Consider the following 15000-nt stretch of genomic DNA (forward strand, 5'->3'; position numbering starts at 1 on the left):
GCTGTGCACTCGCGTTTCACTTTTGTGATCGCGCGTTCTCTTGGGATAAGGAGCGACGGTGCTCATCCGCAAACGTCCCGCGATCAGTGAACTGTGACTCCTGTGTGCGACTGCAGCTCGCGCTGGATGAGCAGACTTTACTAAAACGATAGTGGAGGTACTGTGAATGTAGCGGTGGCATATTCTCTGCTAACTTCACCCTCAGGCTCCGTTATGGCGATATCACGAGACAGCTTTTCTCTCAACGAGAAATCTCGTCACATTTTAGTCTCGCGAGATCTCGTCACACCCCTACCACTAATCAATCAATGAATCTCTCAATCAGCTTGATATCAAACACAAGACTACTGATTGGGACGTAAGCGATCAGCTGTGGATCTCTACGGTACAGTCAGTGAGGAGGATGATGATTGAGCTTCATCACCCCCCCGTTACCCACGTGCCCCAGCGTGCCGGTCTGTAGCGCGCCGGCGCCTGCGGGGGAAGCGTCAGGGTTTAATAACACACGTCGAGCTCATGAAACACACGAGACACACGCTGGAAGCAGACTCAGATCAGCTCACCTGCACCAGGATCCGGGGACGCTGAGCCGACGGGAACGGGACGTTGTGCATGAAGCTCGAGATGTGCCTAGAGACACAGACCAGATCAACATGCTCAAGAACAGGGAGAGGAACCTTCGGGAATCAACAGTGAACATGCATAACATGTACAGTGAACAGCACGATACAACTACAGTGTAACCTTTAAAATAGTGCAATAAAATAAGTGCAGTCGGGATGTGCAGCGACTAATCGCATCCAAAATAAAAGTGTGTTTACATAATATGTGTGTGTGTTCTGTATAATTATTTTGTATATATAAATACACACACATGCATGTATATACATGGAAATATATCTTAAAAATATACATGCATGTGTGTGTATATATATATATATATATATATATATATTAGGGCTGTCCGTTAAACGCGTTATTAACGGAGTTAACGCAAACCTATTTTAACGGCGTAAAAATTTTTATCGTGAGATTAATGACTAGCAAACTTTGTCGTTTTTTTCACATGCTTTTGCAACAACTAGTAACGTTATTAAAACTACAACACCACATCGGATCTAGCGAGACCAGAAACAGAACAACAGCGCGCCGCACACACTGGTCGCCGCACACACTGGTTTGGGACGAGAAGCGCAGCGCCGAGCCGTGTCTAGCACAACTCGTATCGCACATCGGACGCGCACTTTCTCAGTTTATGGCCAGCAATAAAAACGCAGAATGGCGCCGCCGGTGTGTGTACACTCAAAGAGAATAATGTGTTCGAATATAAATACGAGGCGCTACGCTTCTCGTCCGGTGTGCGACCCGCTTTAACGTTACGTTTTGAGTGGATGAATGATGAGCGCGAGACGCCGAAATGGATGCTAATAAGATTCTGAATGGAAAGTTTACTTTTAAAAAGTTGCCAAATGGTTTAGTTGACAAGACCAAAGTGATCTGTGTGTGTGTCGTTGTGAACTGAGCTGTCATCGTCCAGTCTAAATACCACTTGATGGTCAAGCACACACACCGCTGATGCGATCTCCGCCCACTCGTCAATATCAGTAACGTTACCTCGTCAGTATTTCTTTCACCCTTTTATTGATGGACAGAGTTACATTGTGTGAGAGATTATTTGCTCCAAGTGAGAATGTTAGTGTGAAATTGAACACAGTATATGTTGTTTTAAATAAAAAACATTTGCACAAAGCATGCCGATCCACTTTTCCATGTTGATAAGAGCATTAAAATGAGAAAAAAATAATGGGACAAAAAGAAATCAAGAGACATTTAGAATAGATAAAAATGTGTGATTAATCGCAAGTTAACTATGACATTAATGCGATTAATCGCAAGTTAACTATGACATTAATGTGATTAATCGCGAGTTAACTATGACATTAATGTGATTAATCGCGAGTTAACTATGACATTAATGCGATTAATCGCAAGTTAACTATGACATTAACTTGATTAATCGCGAGTTAACTATGACATTACTGTGATTAATCGTGAGTTAACTATGACATTAATGTGATTAATCGCAAGTTAACTATGACATTAATGCGATTAATCGCGAGTTAACTATGACATTAATGTGATTAATCACGAGTTAACTATGACATTAATGCGATTAATCACGAGTTAACTATGACATTAATGTGATTAATCGCAAGTTAACTATGACATTAATGTGATTAATCGCGAGTTAACTATGACATTAATGCGATTAATCGCGAGTTAACTATGACATTAATGTGATTAATCGCGAGTTAACTATGACATTAATGCGATTAATCACGAGTTAACTATGCCATTAATGCGATTAATCAGGAGTTAACTATGTCATTAATGCGATTAATCGCGAGTTAACTATGACATTAATGTGATTAATCGCGAGTTAAATATGACACCAATGCGATTAATCGCGAGTTAGCTATGTTATTAATGTGATTAATCACGAGTTAACTATGGGATTAATGCGATTAATCGCGAGTTAACGATGGCATTAATGTGATTAATCGCGAGTTAACGATGGGATTAATGCGATTAATCGCGAGTTAACTATGAAATTAATGCGATTAATCGCGAGTTAACTATGTCATTAATGTGATTAATCACGAGTTAACTATGAAATTAATGCGATTAATCGCGAGTTAACTATGTCATTAATGTGATTAATCACGAGTTAACTATGAAATTAATGTGATTAATCGCGAGTTAACTATGAAATTAATGTGATTAATCGCGAGTTAACTGTCATTAATGTGATTAATCACGAGTTAACTATGAAATTAATGCGATTAATCGCGAGTTAACTATGTCATTAATATGATTAATCACGAGTTAACTATGAAATTAATATGATTAATCACGAGTTAACTATGACATTAATGTGATTAATCGTGAGTTAACTATGAAATTAATGCGATTAATCGCGAGTTAACGATGACATTAATGTGATTAATCGTGAGTTAACTATGACAATGCGATTAATCACGAGTTAACTATGACATTAATGCGATTAATCGCGATTAAATATTTTAATCATTTGACAGCCCTAACACTGTTGTGTGTAAATGAACGGCCAGAACACATTAAAAGTTTCTGTTCTCTGTTAGAACGGTGTTGTGTTAGCGGTGTCTAAGTTAATAACTGATAATCTCTGCAACGGAAGTGAATCAATCTAAACTAACTTTATCTGGACAATAACTTTACTCTTACTTTAATTTCCCACTGTAAAGCTGCTTTGAACAAATCTATATTGTTAAAAGCGCTGTAAAAATGAAGGTGACTTGATGCTTGAAATGTTTGGCAAGGAATTATGAAGAAATTCTTGAGAACAAAAACATGAGAATGTATTTATCAGACATAAAGTCCCGCCTCACTTCTCCAGCGGCAGCACGTGTGGCCCAGAGATGGAGTATCTGTAGATGAAGGTGAGGAACTTCTGGAAGACGCTGAAGAAGGGCCAGTGTGAGAGAACACAGATGCTCTTCTTGACCTGAACGCTGCGGTTCGTGACCGGCCGTCGGTCCACCACACTCAGCAGACCCAGACACACACACTGCCTCTCCGACAGGGCCTCGCGCGGGTACGTCTCGTAGAACTGGATCGCTGCACCGTAAACCTGATGCACAACACACAGAACATCAGCTCACACACACTCACTCACTCACTCACTCACACACACACACACTCACACACTCACTTTGTCTCCGGAGGCGCTGGTGAGGACGAAGGTGGAGAAGACGGGCAGCTGGTATTTGGTGTTGAGTGGCCAGCTCTCCACCGACACTCCCATCGGGAGGCAGAACACCGGCACATAATCCGGCAGAGGAAACGACTCCAGATCCTCCTCGGGATACCGGCTGATCAGACCTGCACAACACACACACACACACACACACTCTCAGTTACAGACTGCAGATGCATACGCAGTATATAGTGTATGTGTGTGTAAGTGTGTTTGTGAGTGCGTGTGTGTGAGTGACTGTGTGTGTGTGTGTAAGAGAGAGAGAAGAGAGTGTGTGTGTGTGTGTGTGTGTGTGAGAGAGAGAGAGAGCGAGAGAGAGAGAAAAGAGAGAGTGTGTGTGTGTGTGTGTGATAGAGAGAGAGTGTATTTGTGTGCGAGTGTGTGTGTGTAAGTGTGTGAGTATGTGAGTGTGTGTGTGTGTGTGTGTGTGCGCGAGTATGAGTGTGTGTGTGCATTTGTGAGTTAGTGCATGTGTGTGGGTGCGTATGAGTGTGTGTGTGTGTGTGCGCGCAAGTGTCTGAGTGTTTGTGTATATGTAAGTGTCTGAGTGTGTGCATGCGTATGAGTATGTGTGTGTGTGTGTGTATGAGTATGTGTGTGTGTGTGTGTGTGCGCAAGTGTCTGAGTGTTTGTGTATGTGTAAGTGTCTGAGTGTGTGCATGTGTGTGCGTGCGTATGAGTATGTGTGTGTGTGTGTATGAGTATGTGTGTGTGTGTGTTTGTGCGCAAGTGTCTGAGTGTTTGTGTGTGTGTTTGTGTGTGTGTGTAAGTGTCTGAGTGTGTGCATGTGTGTGTGTGAGTGAGTATGAGTGTGTGTGTGCGTGCGTGTGTATGAGTGTGTGTGTGTGCGCGCAAGTGTCTGAGTGTTTGTGTGTGTGTGTAAGTGTCTGAGTGTGTGCATGTGTGTGAGTGAGTATGAGTGTGTGTGCGTGAGTATGAGTGCGTGTGTGTGTGTGTGCGTGCCTGCGTGTGTATGAGTGTGTGTGTGTGTGTGTGTGTGTGTGTGTGTGTGTGAGACACTCACCTGCTTCATACACCAGAGCGTTTGCTTTAGACACTGACCGCTTGTAGCAAAGATACAGCGCGGGACCCCACTGCACACACACACACACACACACACACAAACGATCAAAACCCACAGAGGTGAAACCGAGAGCAAGAGAAAGATAAATAAACAGAAGAGGAACTGATGGTGTTTCTGAAGCGTTTCAAGCGGAAGGAGCAGCGGATGTTTGAACACAATCACACACTCAGCGCTCGCTGAACACAACGTGACGCAACACATCATAAACATCAAACACACACTGGCATTCAGAAGATTGGGGTCGGTGGGATTTTTAAATGTTCAAAAATGTTTAAAAACTTTTTTTTGTCACAATACAAAAAATACTTTCCCTCTAACAAATATAAGTTTAGAAATAAATCCTTGTTAAATAAAAATATCAATTTCTTTAAAAAAACACAATACAAACTTTTGAATGGTAGTGTATATTGTTTGTTATGGAGGCAAAATAAATAAATATGAGAGTAAAGAGTAAGTATGATTCGAGTGAATCATTGAATCAGTGAATCGGTGAATCAGTGAATTGGTGAATAAATTAATCATTTAATAAGTAAATCGGTGAATCAGTGAATCGATGAATCAGTGAATCGGTGAATCAGTGAATCGGTGAATCAGTGAATCGATGAATCAGTGAATCGGTGAATCGGTGAATCAGTGAATCATCAGCACCATGCCCGTGTTGAGGTTCTTGTCCACTCGGCAGTAAGTGTGCGGTGCAGTCTCGCCCTTGCTGGGCATCAGCAGTGAGATCTCGGTCACGCCGAGCGTGTTCAGCGCCTGAGAGTCCGGGGCCCGGCGGAACATCAGGAAGGTTCTGTGAGTCCCGGGGCCACTGGAGCTCAGGCTGGCCGACCGGCTGTACGGGGTCGTCTCGATCAGATGCCATCCCGAGCGCACCGGATCCTTGCCCTCGTACAGAACACTGCACACAAACACAATCACAGTTCATGCATTTAGCAGCTTTCATCCAGACGAACAAATCAATGCGAGAATATCCCTCAGGTTTATTTGAGTTTGTACACTAATAAATTCACTATTTTGCTCGTAAATGTCCCCGTTTAAATCCCCCTGTGCTGAAGATCAAGGTTTAATGCAGTTTATATGTCATGTGGTGTTTTGTGCTTTACGACAGCGGCGGAGCATTTCACACCGAGGCCTTCAGTGAGTTTAATAGACAGGTAAGCAAATATGTGTTATTTATTGTATAGTAGGGGTGGAGCGGCACACTGAAGTCACGGTTCGGTTCTTGCCTCGGTTCAGACATCACGGTTCGGTACGAGTTCGGTACAATGGAGGGAAAAGCAAAACAAAAATGCAGAAGGCAATTATGTTTATTGTGCATGTCACTATACAGTCTCTCCCCTGAGCAGCGACACCTGAAGTGTGTAGAGTAAGATGTAAACAAAATAAGACATCAGCCATAAAACTGAGAATACAGCATCTCTAATGTGCGGACGCGCGAGCGCAAATGTGCGCCGAATCTGGCCAAGCGTGTGCATCTCACCGCACCGGCGCCAGTCCTGCGTCTACACGAGTTGCTTACGTTAACTAAATAAGCCTATAGCAGACACTAGCCATTTAAATTCAAATAAATAGCCATGTTTTATAAAAAGGTTCACAAAACTAAATAAAAATGTTTAGAAATAATGTAAGATAACGTTAATTTAGTTGTAGGTTACGTTCTCATATCCATTTTTTCCCCTAATGTCACGAGGAATAATCTGGTTTACTGCTTTACACGACTCTTATGTAGTGTGGTTCTGGTGTAGCTACTAAAGTGTTGTAGGCGGGACAGTTGAAACACTTTTCAGATAAATGTCATTTTCTACGATAAGGTTACAGATAGATTTTGTGTGTGTGTGTGTGATCAATAACTCACATATGTGTTCTCTTAGTATCATGTGTTATTCAGTACAAATATAGAATGATTTAAGTAAAAATTGACTGTGATCGGTAGTTGTGCTTTGTTTCAATCGTCCCGCCTGAGCGGAAACTGAGCGGGGTGGGACGGATGAAACATAACAGTTTAAACGGCAACTATTCATCTAATGCTTGTTTTTATGAACAATACCTGACAAGTAACTTATGTACATATTGTTACAAACATATTTTGTCATTTATTTTGATTTACAGGTCCATTTTAACCATTTTTGTTCTATCACCCATTAAACATTTTGTGTAATCTTTCTAAAAGGCTATTTTGACGAAGACAGACAAATCCGTTTATAATTAATTATCTTCCTTTTCTTCCTTGAGTCATATCGAGTGTTTACTAGTTGAATAGCCTTCACAGTGGTTTTCCTATGGCAGGTTTAACTGGCAGGAGGCGCTGTTTCATCCGTCCCGCCAGCGCCTCCCGCCAGTTAAACCTGTTTTTCCCTTAAACTAAAAAACTGTGATATTGCACACTAACGGGTGTGTTACAGTACTAATACACCTGCCGTATTATCATTACAATGGCACATGAAACAATAAATACAACTTGTCAGTCAAAAAAAAGTACCGCACGATAGAATTCACTTACTGCACTCAAAAACAGCTTTCCGGCTTTAAATCCAAACCGGCATGACGTAAAGAAGAAATGTTTCCGCGGGTCTGGTAGGCATTGCGTGTTGTACGTGCTGACGAAACTTGGCGTACATGACGTGAGTGGTTCTCAAGGAAATCTCAATGTTTCATCCGTCCCGCGTTTCAATCGTCCCGGCTCTCTCCTACTAAAATAAACATTCACGAGTGTAACTTCTTCTCACTGCTGATTCCTGATGGTTTCAGAGAATACACCGGCGAGCGCGAAGTATAAATGCCTCGTCCATTTAGGGAGACGAGCGCGCAGCGGAGCGCGCTTCTAGCAGTAGTTCCGCATTACATTCATTCATTTACACGCAAGTTTTATTTATTTTTATACCGTGTATTCTCCGTGTAAATTCATGCGCCGAACCGTGACGCCCGTACCGATTCGGTTCAATACGAACACATGTACCGTTCCACCCCTAGTGTACAGTTATATTGCACTTTGTTTGTACTTCAGTGACGCTTTTTATGAAGTCTGGTGACCAAGTCTATGCAGTGAAAGTTCCTGTTGCACAGACATATCTGGCCATTACATTACTTCCAGTACGACTGTTGTAAACGTGTAAAACTGCGCAGCATTAACCCACCAAACCCTATGACAAACAGTCACACATCAGTAAACGGCTAAGCATTATTATCACGCTCCTTGCTGCTAATTCATTACGATGACATAAAACAGTGTGATCAAGCATATTACAAAAAGTAATTTATGATTTATGATTTGTGAATTCCACACATCTCCCATAGTTCCACTCTACTTCGTCTTTGTTATTGTTTTGAAAATGCGACCTCTGGCGTTAAAAAAACGTACATATTGTACCTTTAAAGGGACACTTCACCCATTTGCATTAAGCTTTGTATCGTTCATATTTGTGAATGCTCATGCATTATTCCATAATTTTCCCCTGAAAAGGGAGAAATAAGGATTAATAATATTACATTTCGACTACATATATGATCCACTTTCAATAAAGATTAATGTTCCCACTGGTGAAATACTCCTTTAAAACTGCAGAGAACCAAAGACTCAGTCTCAAACACACGGCTTGAAATCGCTGGTGTTTCTGACGTCACACACTACCTTGACCAATCAGATCAACGTGTGATCGTCCACCAGTGGATCTCTGAGTGAGTGAGTGAGTGGAGGCGGGCCTCATTTGCATATTCATAGAAACATGCATACTAAATGAGGCAAGGGTGTCGGGTTACACTCAAGATATTTTAAGGCATGAAGAATCAATGAAAAAACATAATTTTGGTGATCAAAGATGAGTTTTAAGGAATATAAATAAATGTTCAGTGCGTCTCACCCGAGCTCTACGATTGGAGGCTTGTCGTGGCCTCTCCTGTAGCACAGGAACATGTGTGTGTTGTTCATCAGTCCCGCGCTCAGCTCCGCCGGATGGCCGGCTTGTGTTTTCTCGATGCACGTGAAGCCCTCGGGGACGTCCTCTCCGAGCCCGCGGGCGATGACCGCGAGATCAGTGACGGGCTGCAGAGCGCGGACGCCCCGCTGGTGGCCCTCCTCGACCCGCGGGGAAGAGCCGCTCGCCAGACCCGCCACCACGAAGTAATCCACCAGCTGCGGACATCGCTCCTCCGCCATCACGCCGGTCTAGACACCACTGCAGGACACACACTCCGTTACAGCGCAGGGATACTCAATGCAGATCATGCAGCGTTCATCATTAAGAATACACTGTAGAATACACTTTCTTACGCAGTACTTCTGTCTCGTTTCCAGTCCAAATATCTAAAAATCACACACACTCTTACACACACACACACTCTCAAACACACTCTCACACACACACTCTCTGTCACACACACACTCTCACACACACTCTCACACACACTCTCTCTGTCACACACACTCTCTCTGTCACACACACACTCACACACACACACACTCACACACACTCTCACACACACTCTCACACACACACTCTCACACACACACTCTCACACACACACTCTCACACACACACTCTCACACACACACTCTCACACACACACTCTCACACACACACACACTCTCACACACACACACTCTCACACACACACACTCACACACACACACACACTCACACACACTCACACACACACACTCACACACACACACACACACTCTCTCTGTCACACACACACACACACTCACTCTCACACACTCACTCTCACACACTCACTCTCACACACTCACTCTCACACACTCACTCTCACACACTCACTCTCACACACGTTAGAGTCACAAATGATTTGCTCTTATCACCCGATCGTGGTTGTATCTCTCTATTAGTGTTACTGGATCTTAGTGCTGCATTCGACACCATTGACCACAACATCCTTTTAAATAGACTCGAACATTATGTTGGCATTAGTGGAATTGCACTATTATGGTTTAAATCACACTTATCTGACCGTTATCAGTTTGTAGCAGTAAATGAAGAGATGTCTTATCAATCACAAATTCAGTATGGCGTACCACAAGGCTCAGTACTAGGACCGCTGCTGTTCACTCTGTACATGATGTGATACTCTCTCACACACACTCTCTCTCTCACACACTCTCACACACACTCTCACACACACTCTCACACACACTCTCACACACACTCTCACACACACTCTCACACACACTCTCACACACACTCTCTCACACACACTCTCACACACACTCTCACACTCTCTCTCTCTCTCTCTCTCTCACTCTCTCACACACACACTCTCTCTCTCTCTCACTCTCTCACACACACACTCACACTCTCTCTCTCTCTCTCACACACTCTCTCACACACACACACTCTCTCTCTCTCTCTCACTCTCTCACACACACACTCACACACTCTCTCTCTCTCTCTCACACACTCTCTCTCTCACACACACTCTCACACTCTCTCTCTCTCTCACACACTCTCACACACACTCTCTCACACACTCTCTCACACACTCTCTCACACACTCTCTCACACACACTCTCACACACACTCTCACACACACTCTCACACACACTCTCACACACACTCTCACACACACTCTCACACACACTCTCACACACACTCTCACACACTCTCAGTCTCTCTCACACACTCTCAGTCTCTCTCACACACAAGTTTGTGTTGCTATACTTGTGAGGACTCTCCATAGGCGTAATTGTTTTTATACTGTAGGCTATATTATATCCCCTTACACTGCCCCTATCCCTAAACCTGCCCATCACACACACACACACAATCCCTAAACCTGCCCATCACACTCACTCCGCACGCACGCACCCTAAGTTTTAATACCAGTGTAATACACATCATTATACAAATCTGTGTCCTCATAAATCACATAAACAAGAGCGAGCACACACACACACTCTCTCTCTCCTCTCAAACACACTCTCACCTCAAACACACACTCTCTCTCACTCACACACACACACACACACACGCACACTGTCTCCCTCATATACACACACTTTCCTCTCAAACACACTCTCACCTCAAACACACACTCTCTCTCACTCACACACACACACTTTCCTCTCAAACACATCTGTCTCATCTGCACCACACGGGTCAAAGGTCACCGTGCAGGAAACCTGATGACAGCCTGAACTGCATCCGTCACAATTAGGGAATCACATCTACAGAACCGGTCGTCACGGCAACTGGCTCAGAACCGGACATCCCGTCGTGGGAACAAACCGGGATAACTGAGGATTTAATCAAACATCCCATCAAACCTCTGCTCACCTGGACATATGTTCACTGCTCCCGACCCGAGGTCATGTGACGTATGATATCATCAGTCAGCGAGAGCAACGAGTGGAAGAGCGACACGAGCTCGATCTGTGGAAGTGAAGAAGCGACCCGGTGAAACTCAGCTTCTCATCAGCCCTGCGATCAAACCCCCGAACACGAGTCTCAGCGAGAACACGTGCAGAACTGAGGAAACGACAGACCGCTCGCTCACTTCCTGCTCAACCGCTCACAAATCAGACCAGAAGAAGACATGTTTCCGGCACACACACACTGAGAAACACACACACTGATGTCGGAGTAAAATAATATATTCAAAATATCATATAAAATAAAATAAATATTCAATATTCAATATTCAGGGCACACCCCTCACGGCACACGCCTCACGGCACACGCCTCACGACACACGCCTCACGGCACACGCCTCACGGCACACGCCTCACGGCACACCCCTCACGGCACACGCCACACGACACACCCCTCACGGCACACGCCTCACGGCACACGCCTCACGACACGCGCCTCACGACACGCGCCTCACGACACACGCCTCACGACACACGCCTCACGACACACGCCTCACGACACACCCCTCACGACACACCCCTCACGACACACCCCTCACGACACACCCCTCACGACACACCCCTCACGACACACCCCTCACGACACACCCCTCACGACACACCCCTCACGACACACGCCTCACGACACACCCCTCACGACACGCGCCTCACGACACGCGCCTCACGACACGCGCCTCACGACACGCGCCTCACGACACACGCCTCACGACACACGCCTCACGACACACGCCTCACGACACACGCCTCACGACACACGCCTCACGACACACGCCTCACGACACACGCCTCACGACACACGCCTCACGACACACGCCTCACGACACACGCCTCACGACACACGCCACACGCCTCACGACACACACCTCACGACACACACCTCACGACACACACCTCACGACACACGCCACACGCCTCACGACACACGCCTCACGACACACGCCTCACGACACACGACACACGCCTCACGACACACGCCTCACGACACACGCCTCACGACACACGCCTCACGACACACGCCTCACGACACACGCCTCACGACACACGCCACACGCCACACGCCTCACGACACACGCCACACGCCTCACGACACACGCCTCACGACACACGCCTCACGACACACGCCTCACGACACACGACACACACCTCACGACACGACACACGCCTCACGACACACACACGCCTCACGACACACGCCTCACGACACACGCCTCACGACACACGCCTCACGACACACGCCTCACGACACACGCCTCACACGCCTCACGACACACGCCTCACGACACACGCCTCACGACACACGCCTCACGACACACGCCTCACGACACACGCCTCACGACACACGCCTCACGACACACACCTCACGACACACACCTCACGACACACACCTCACGACACACACCTCACGCGCCCACTCACACCCGCGAGTATAGTTAGTGAGTATAGTGAGTATAGCGTATAGAGCTTAACGTTTGATGAGAGTTTGATGTGCACGTAAACAGTCAGACAATCATGATTCTGAGCAGAACTCTTACAGGAGCGTCACATCAAACACAGGAACAGCACTGAAGTACAGCAGTGAATCCATCCACACACACACACACACACAGAAGTTCAGCAGTGAATCCATCCACTCACACAGACACACACACTCTCTCACACACACACACACACACACAGAAGTTCAGCAGTGAATCCATCCACAGATCGCTGACACAGGACAGAGGAACACACACACACACACACACACACACACTGCGGCAGGGCGATAGAGCATTGATCTAGACCCATGTGCACTCACACTCTTCTGGACTGATGACCATGGGGTCAAAGTTCATGAGACCGTCTGGTGTCCTGAACCTGTTGGTCAGATGAAACACACCAGGTCACCGACGGACACACGACCTCAGGTGTCTTCACTAGAAAACTCCACTTCCTGTTTCAGCAGTGATGCGTTTCCTGTCAGCGCTGCATTTAGCTCTTTCTAAGCACTTTCGACATCCACTTCCTCAAACGCCCGAGCTGCACAACGCAAGAGTTTCCCTCGGACTCACATCCGCTCATCTGCAGCTGCTGCACACACACACACACTCACGCACTCACGCACACACACACACACACACACACACTCACACTCACACACACACTCACACACTCACACACACACACACACACACACACACTCACACACACACACACTCACACACACACACACTTACTCACGCACGCACGCACACATTTGATTTCTTTATTTGAATCCACCAATCAAATTTCTTACAGAAAGGATTCAAATATTTTCAGAGATACACAGCTTTGGCATTCAAGGGTCCATAAAGCATCGCTTCCGCCACACAGCAAGGCTGCCGATCACAGCGGATGAGGAGCAGAGTTTGGCCAGTTGTTTAGCCTTCGCTTTTGGTAGCCCTGCCAGCCTCAGTCCACTAACAGCCGATCTGTGGACATGTCCCAGGCTGCCAAATATCAATGCCACAAACTTACACGCATAGCCTAGGTCACTGATCTTTGCAAGGAGGGGTTGGTATTTAGTCATTTTTTCCAAAAAGGCTATGTCCATATACAGATCATACACACACCCTATTTCAAGGACTAACACCTCCTTTCTCTCTGCATCCACGAGCACAACATCAGGGGTATTAGGGATGTTACAAAACACATCATCAGAGCTGTTGGACCAGTCTGGTATTACTCGTGAGTGTTTATACATAGGCATATTGTTTGGAAATATGTCTTGAACAGAACTAGCAATGAGATCCACAATACGGTCATGGCGTGCTGTGTATAACCCTTTGTACATATTACAGCCATTCACAATATGAGCAACTGATCAAGGTGATCAGAGTTAGAATGCATTATACAGTGTGGAGTGTAGTTTTCAGGGTACCATAATGCTAGATTGTATCTGGTTGGCAACACCTGTAGTCTGGCCTTGACAGTAAAGCACAGAATATCCTCTCCTATTGCAGCATTTCTGTACATCGCTGAGAGATAGAGTGATCAGCAAAGTCAAGACATGCCAACTTTCCCTGCATTCTCAGTCCAGTCCAGTGTTGTTTTGTGTCCGTCTGTTTGGTGTTCAGTAAAATCTTCTTGCCGTCGTGCTCTGTAGTGTGTGTTGTGTCTCGTTGTGACAGACTGTGGCCTTCACAGTGACAGATGGGTCTGTGACCACTGCGTCAGACACCTCTGGTGCCGTGTGTGAGTGTGTGTGTGTGTCCACTGTAATTTAACTGCCAGTCTATTGCACAGGTCGTTTAGGTCCGGCCAGTCTGAACGAACTCCGAAACCGGCGGCTTGTGTGTCCAGTTTACCGCTGCTTTTCCTCCTCAAGCCTAGGGAGTGCTCTTGGTTGCCTGTGGCCAGCGGGACCTTTCTCCTCCTGAGGTCCAGTAAGAGTGAAGCTCTGGCTCTCTGACGGCAGCATCATCGTTGTTAAGCATGCTGATAAGGTGTTAGTCTTGTAGTGGAGTAAGTCCATTCCACATTAGGGACCCCCAGACCCCCTTCCTTAAATGTGAGGAAGATTATATCCCGGGTGGAATGTGAGTTCAGTCCCAGCCATTTCCTGACGGCCTCAACTGTTTTATTATTCATGTCCCGTAGGACATTCTGTGGGATGTGAATGTTTGCAGAGAGGTGTTGTGTGTTTGCAGAGAGGTGTTGTATGTTTCCCAGAGCCTCTTCTCTGATGGCCTCCAGGCTCATGGCTACAGGGGGGAG

At 45.8% G+C, this 15000-nt stretch overlaps 1 protein-coding gene across 4 annotated transcripts in view; it reads right to left on the bottom strand.

Annotated features, from left to right (window-relative positions):
- dennd4b (DENN/MADD domain containing 4B) overlaps positions 1-15000 on the bottom strand; it is a 52749-nt gene that overhangs the window by 31767 nt on the left and 5982 nt on the right. For 2 of the 4 annotated variants that reach the window (XM_079625233.1, XM_079625230.1), the window contains exons 2-7: positions 8741-9055; positions 5529-5781; positions 4821-4890; positions 3752-3921; positions 3429-3670; positions 564-630 (exon numbers count right to left, since the gene is read on the bottom strand). In XM_079625233.1, coding sequence (XP_079481359.1) covers positions 564-630; positions 3429-3670; positions 3752-3921; positions 4821-4890; positions 5529-5781; positions 8741-9036 — 1098 coding nt within the window. In that variant the 5' untranslated portion in view covers positions 9037-9055. Of the gene's footprint in view, positions 1-563; positions 631-3428; positions 3671-3751; positions 3922-4820; positions 4891-5528; positions 5782-8740; positions 9056-11170; positions 11267-13063; positions 13082-15000 lie in introns of those variants that run through there. The other 2 variants (XM_079625231.1, XM_079625232.1) reach the window with 2 other exon arrangements.

The sequence above is a fragment of the Phoxinus phoxinus genome (genome assembly GCF_949152265.1).
Source record: "Phoxinus phoxinus genome assembly, chromosome: 10".
NCBI classification, from domain to species: Eukaryota; Metazoa; Chordata; class Actinopteri; order Cypriniformes; family Leuciscidae; genus Phoxinus; species Phoxinus phoxinus.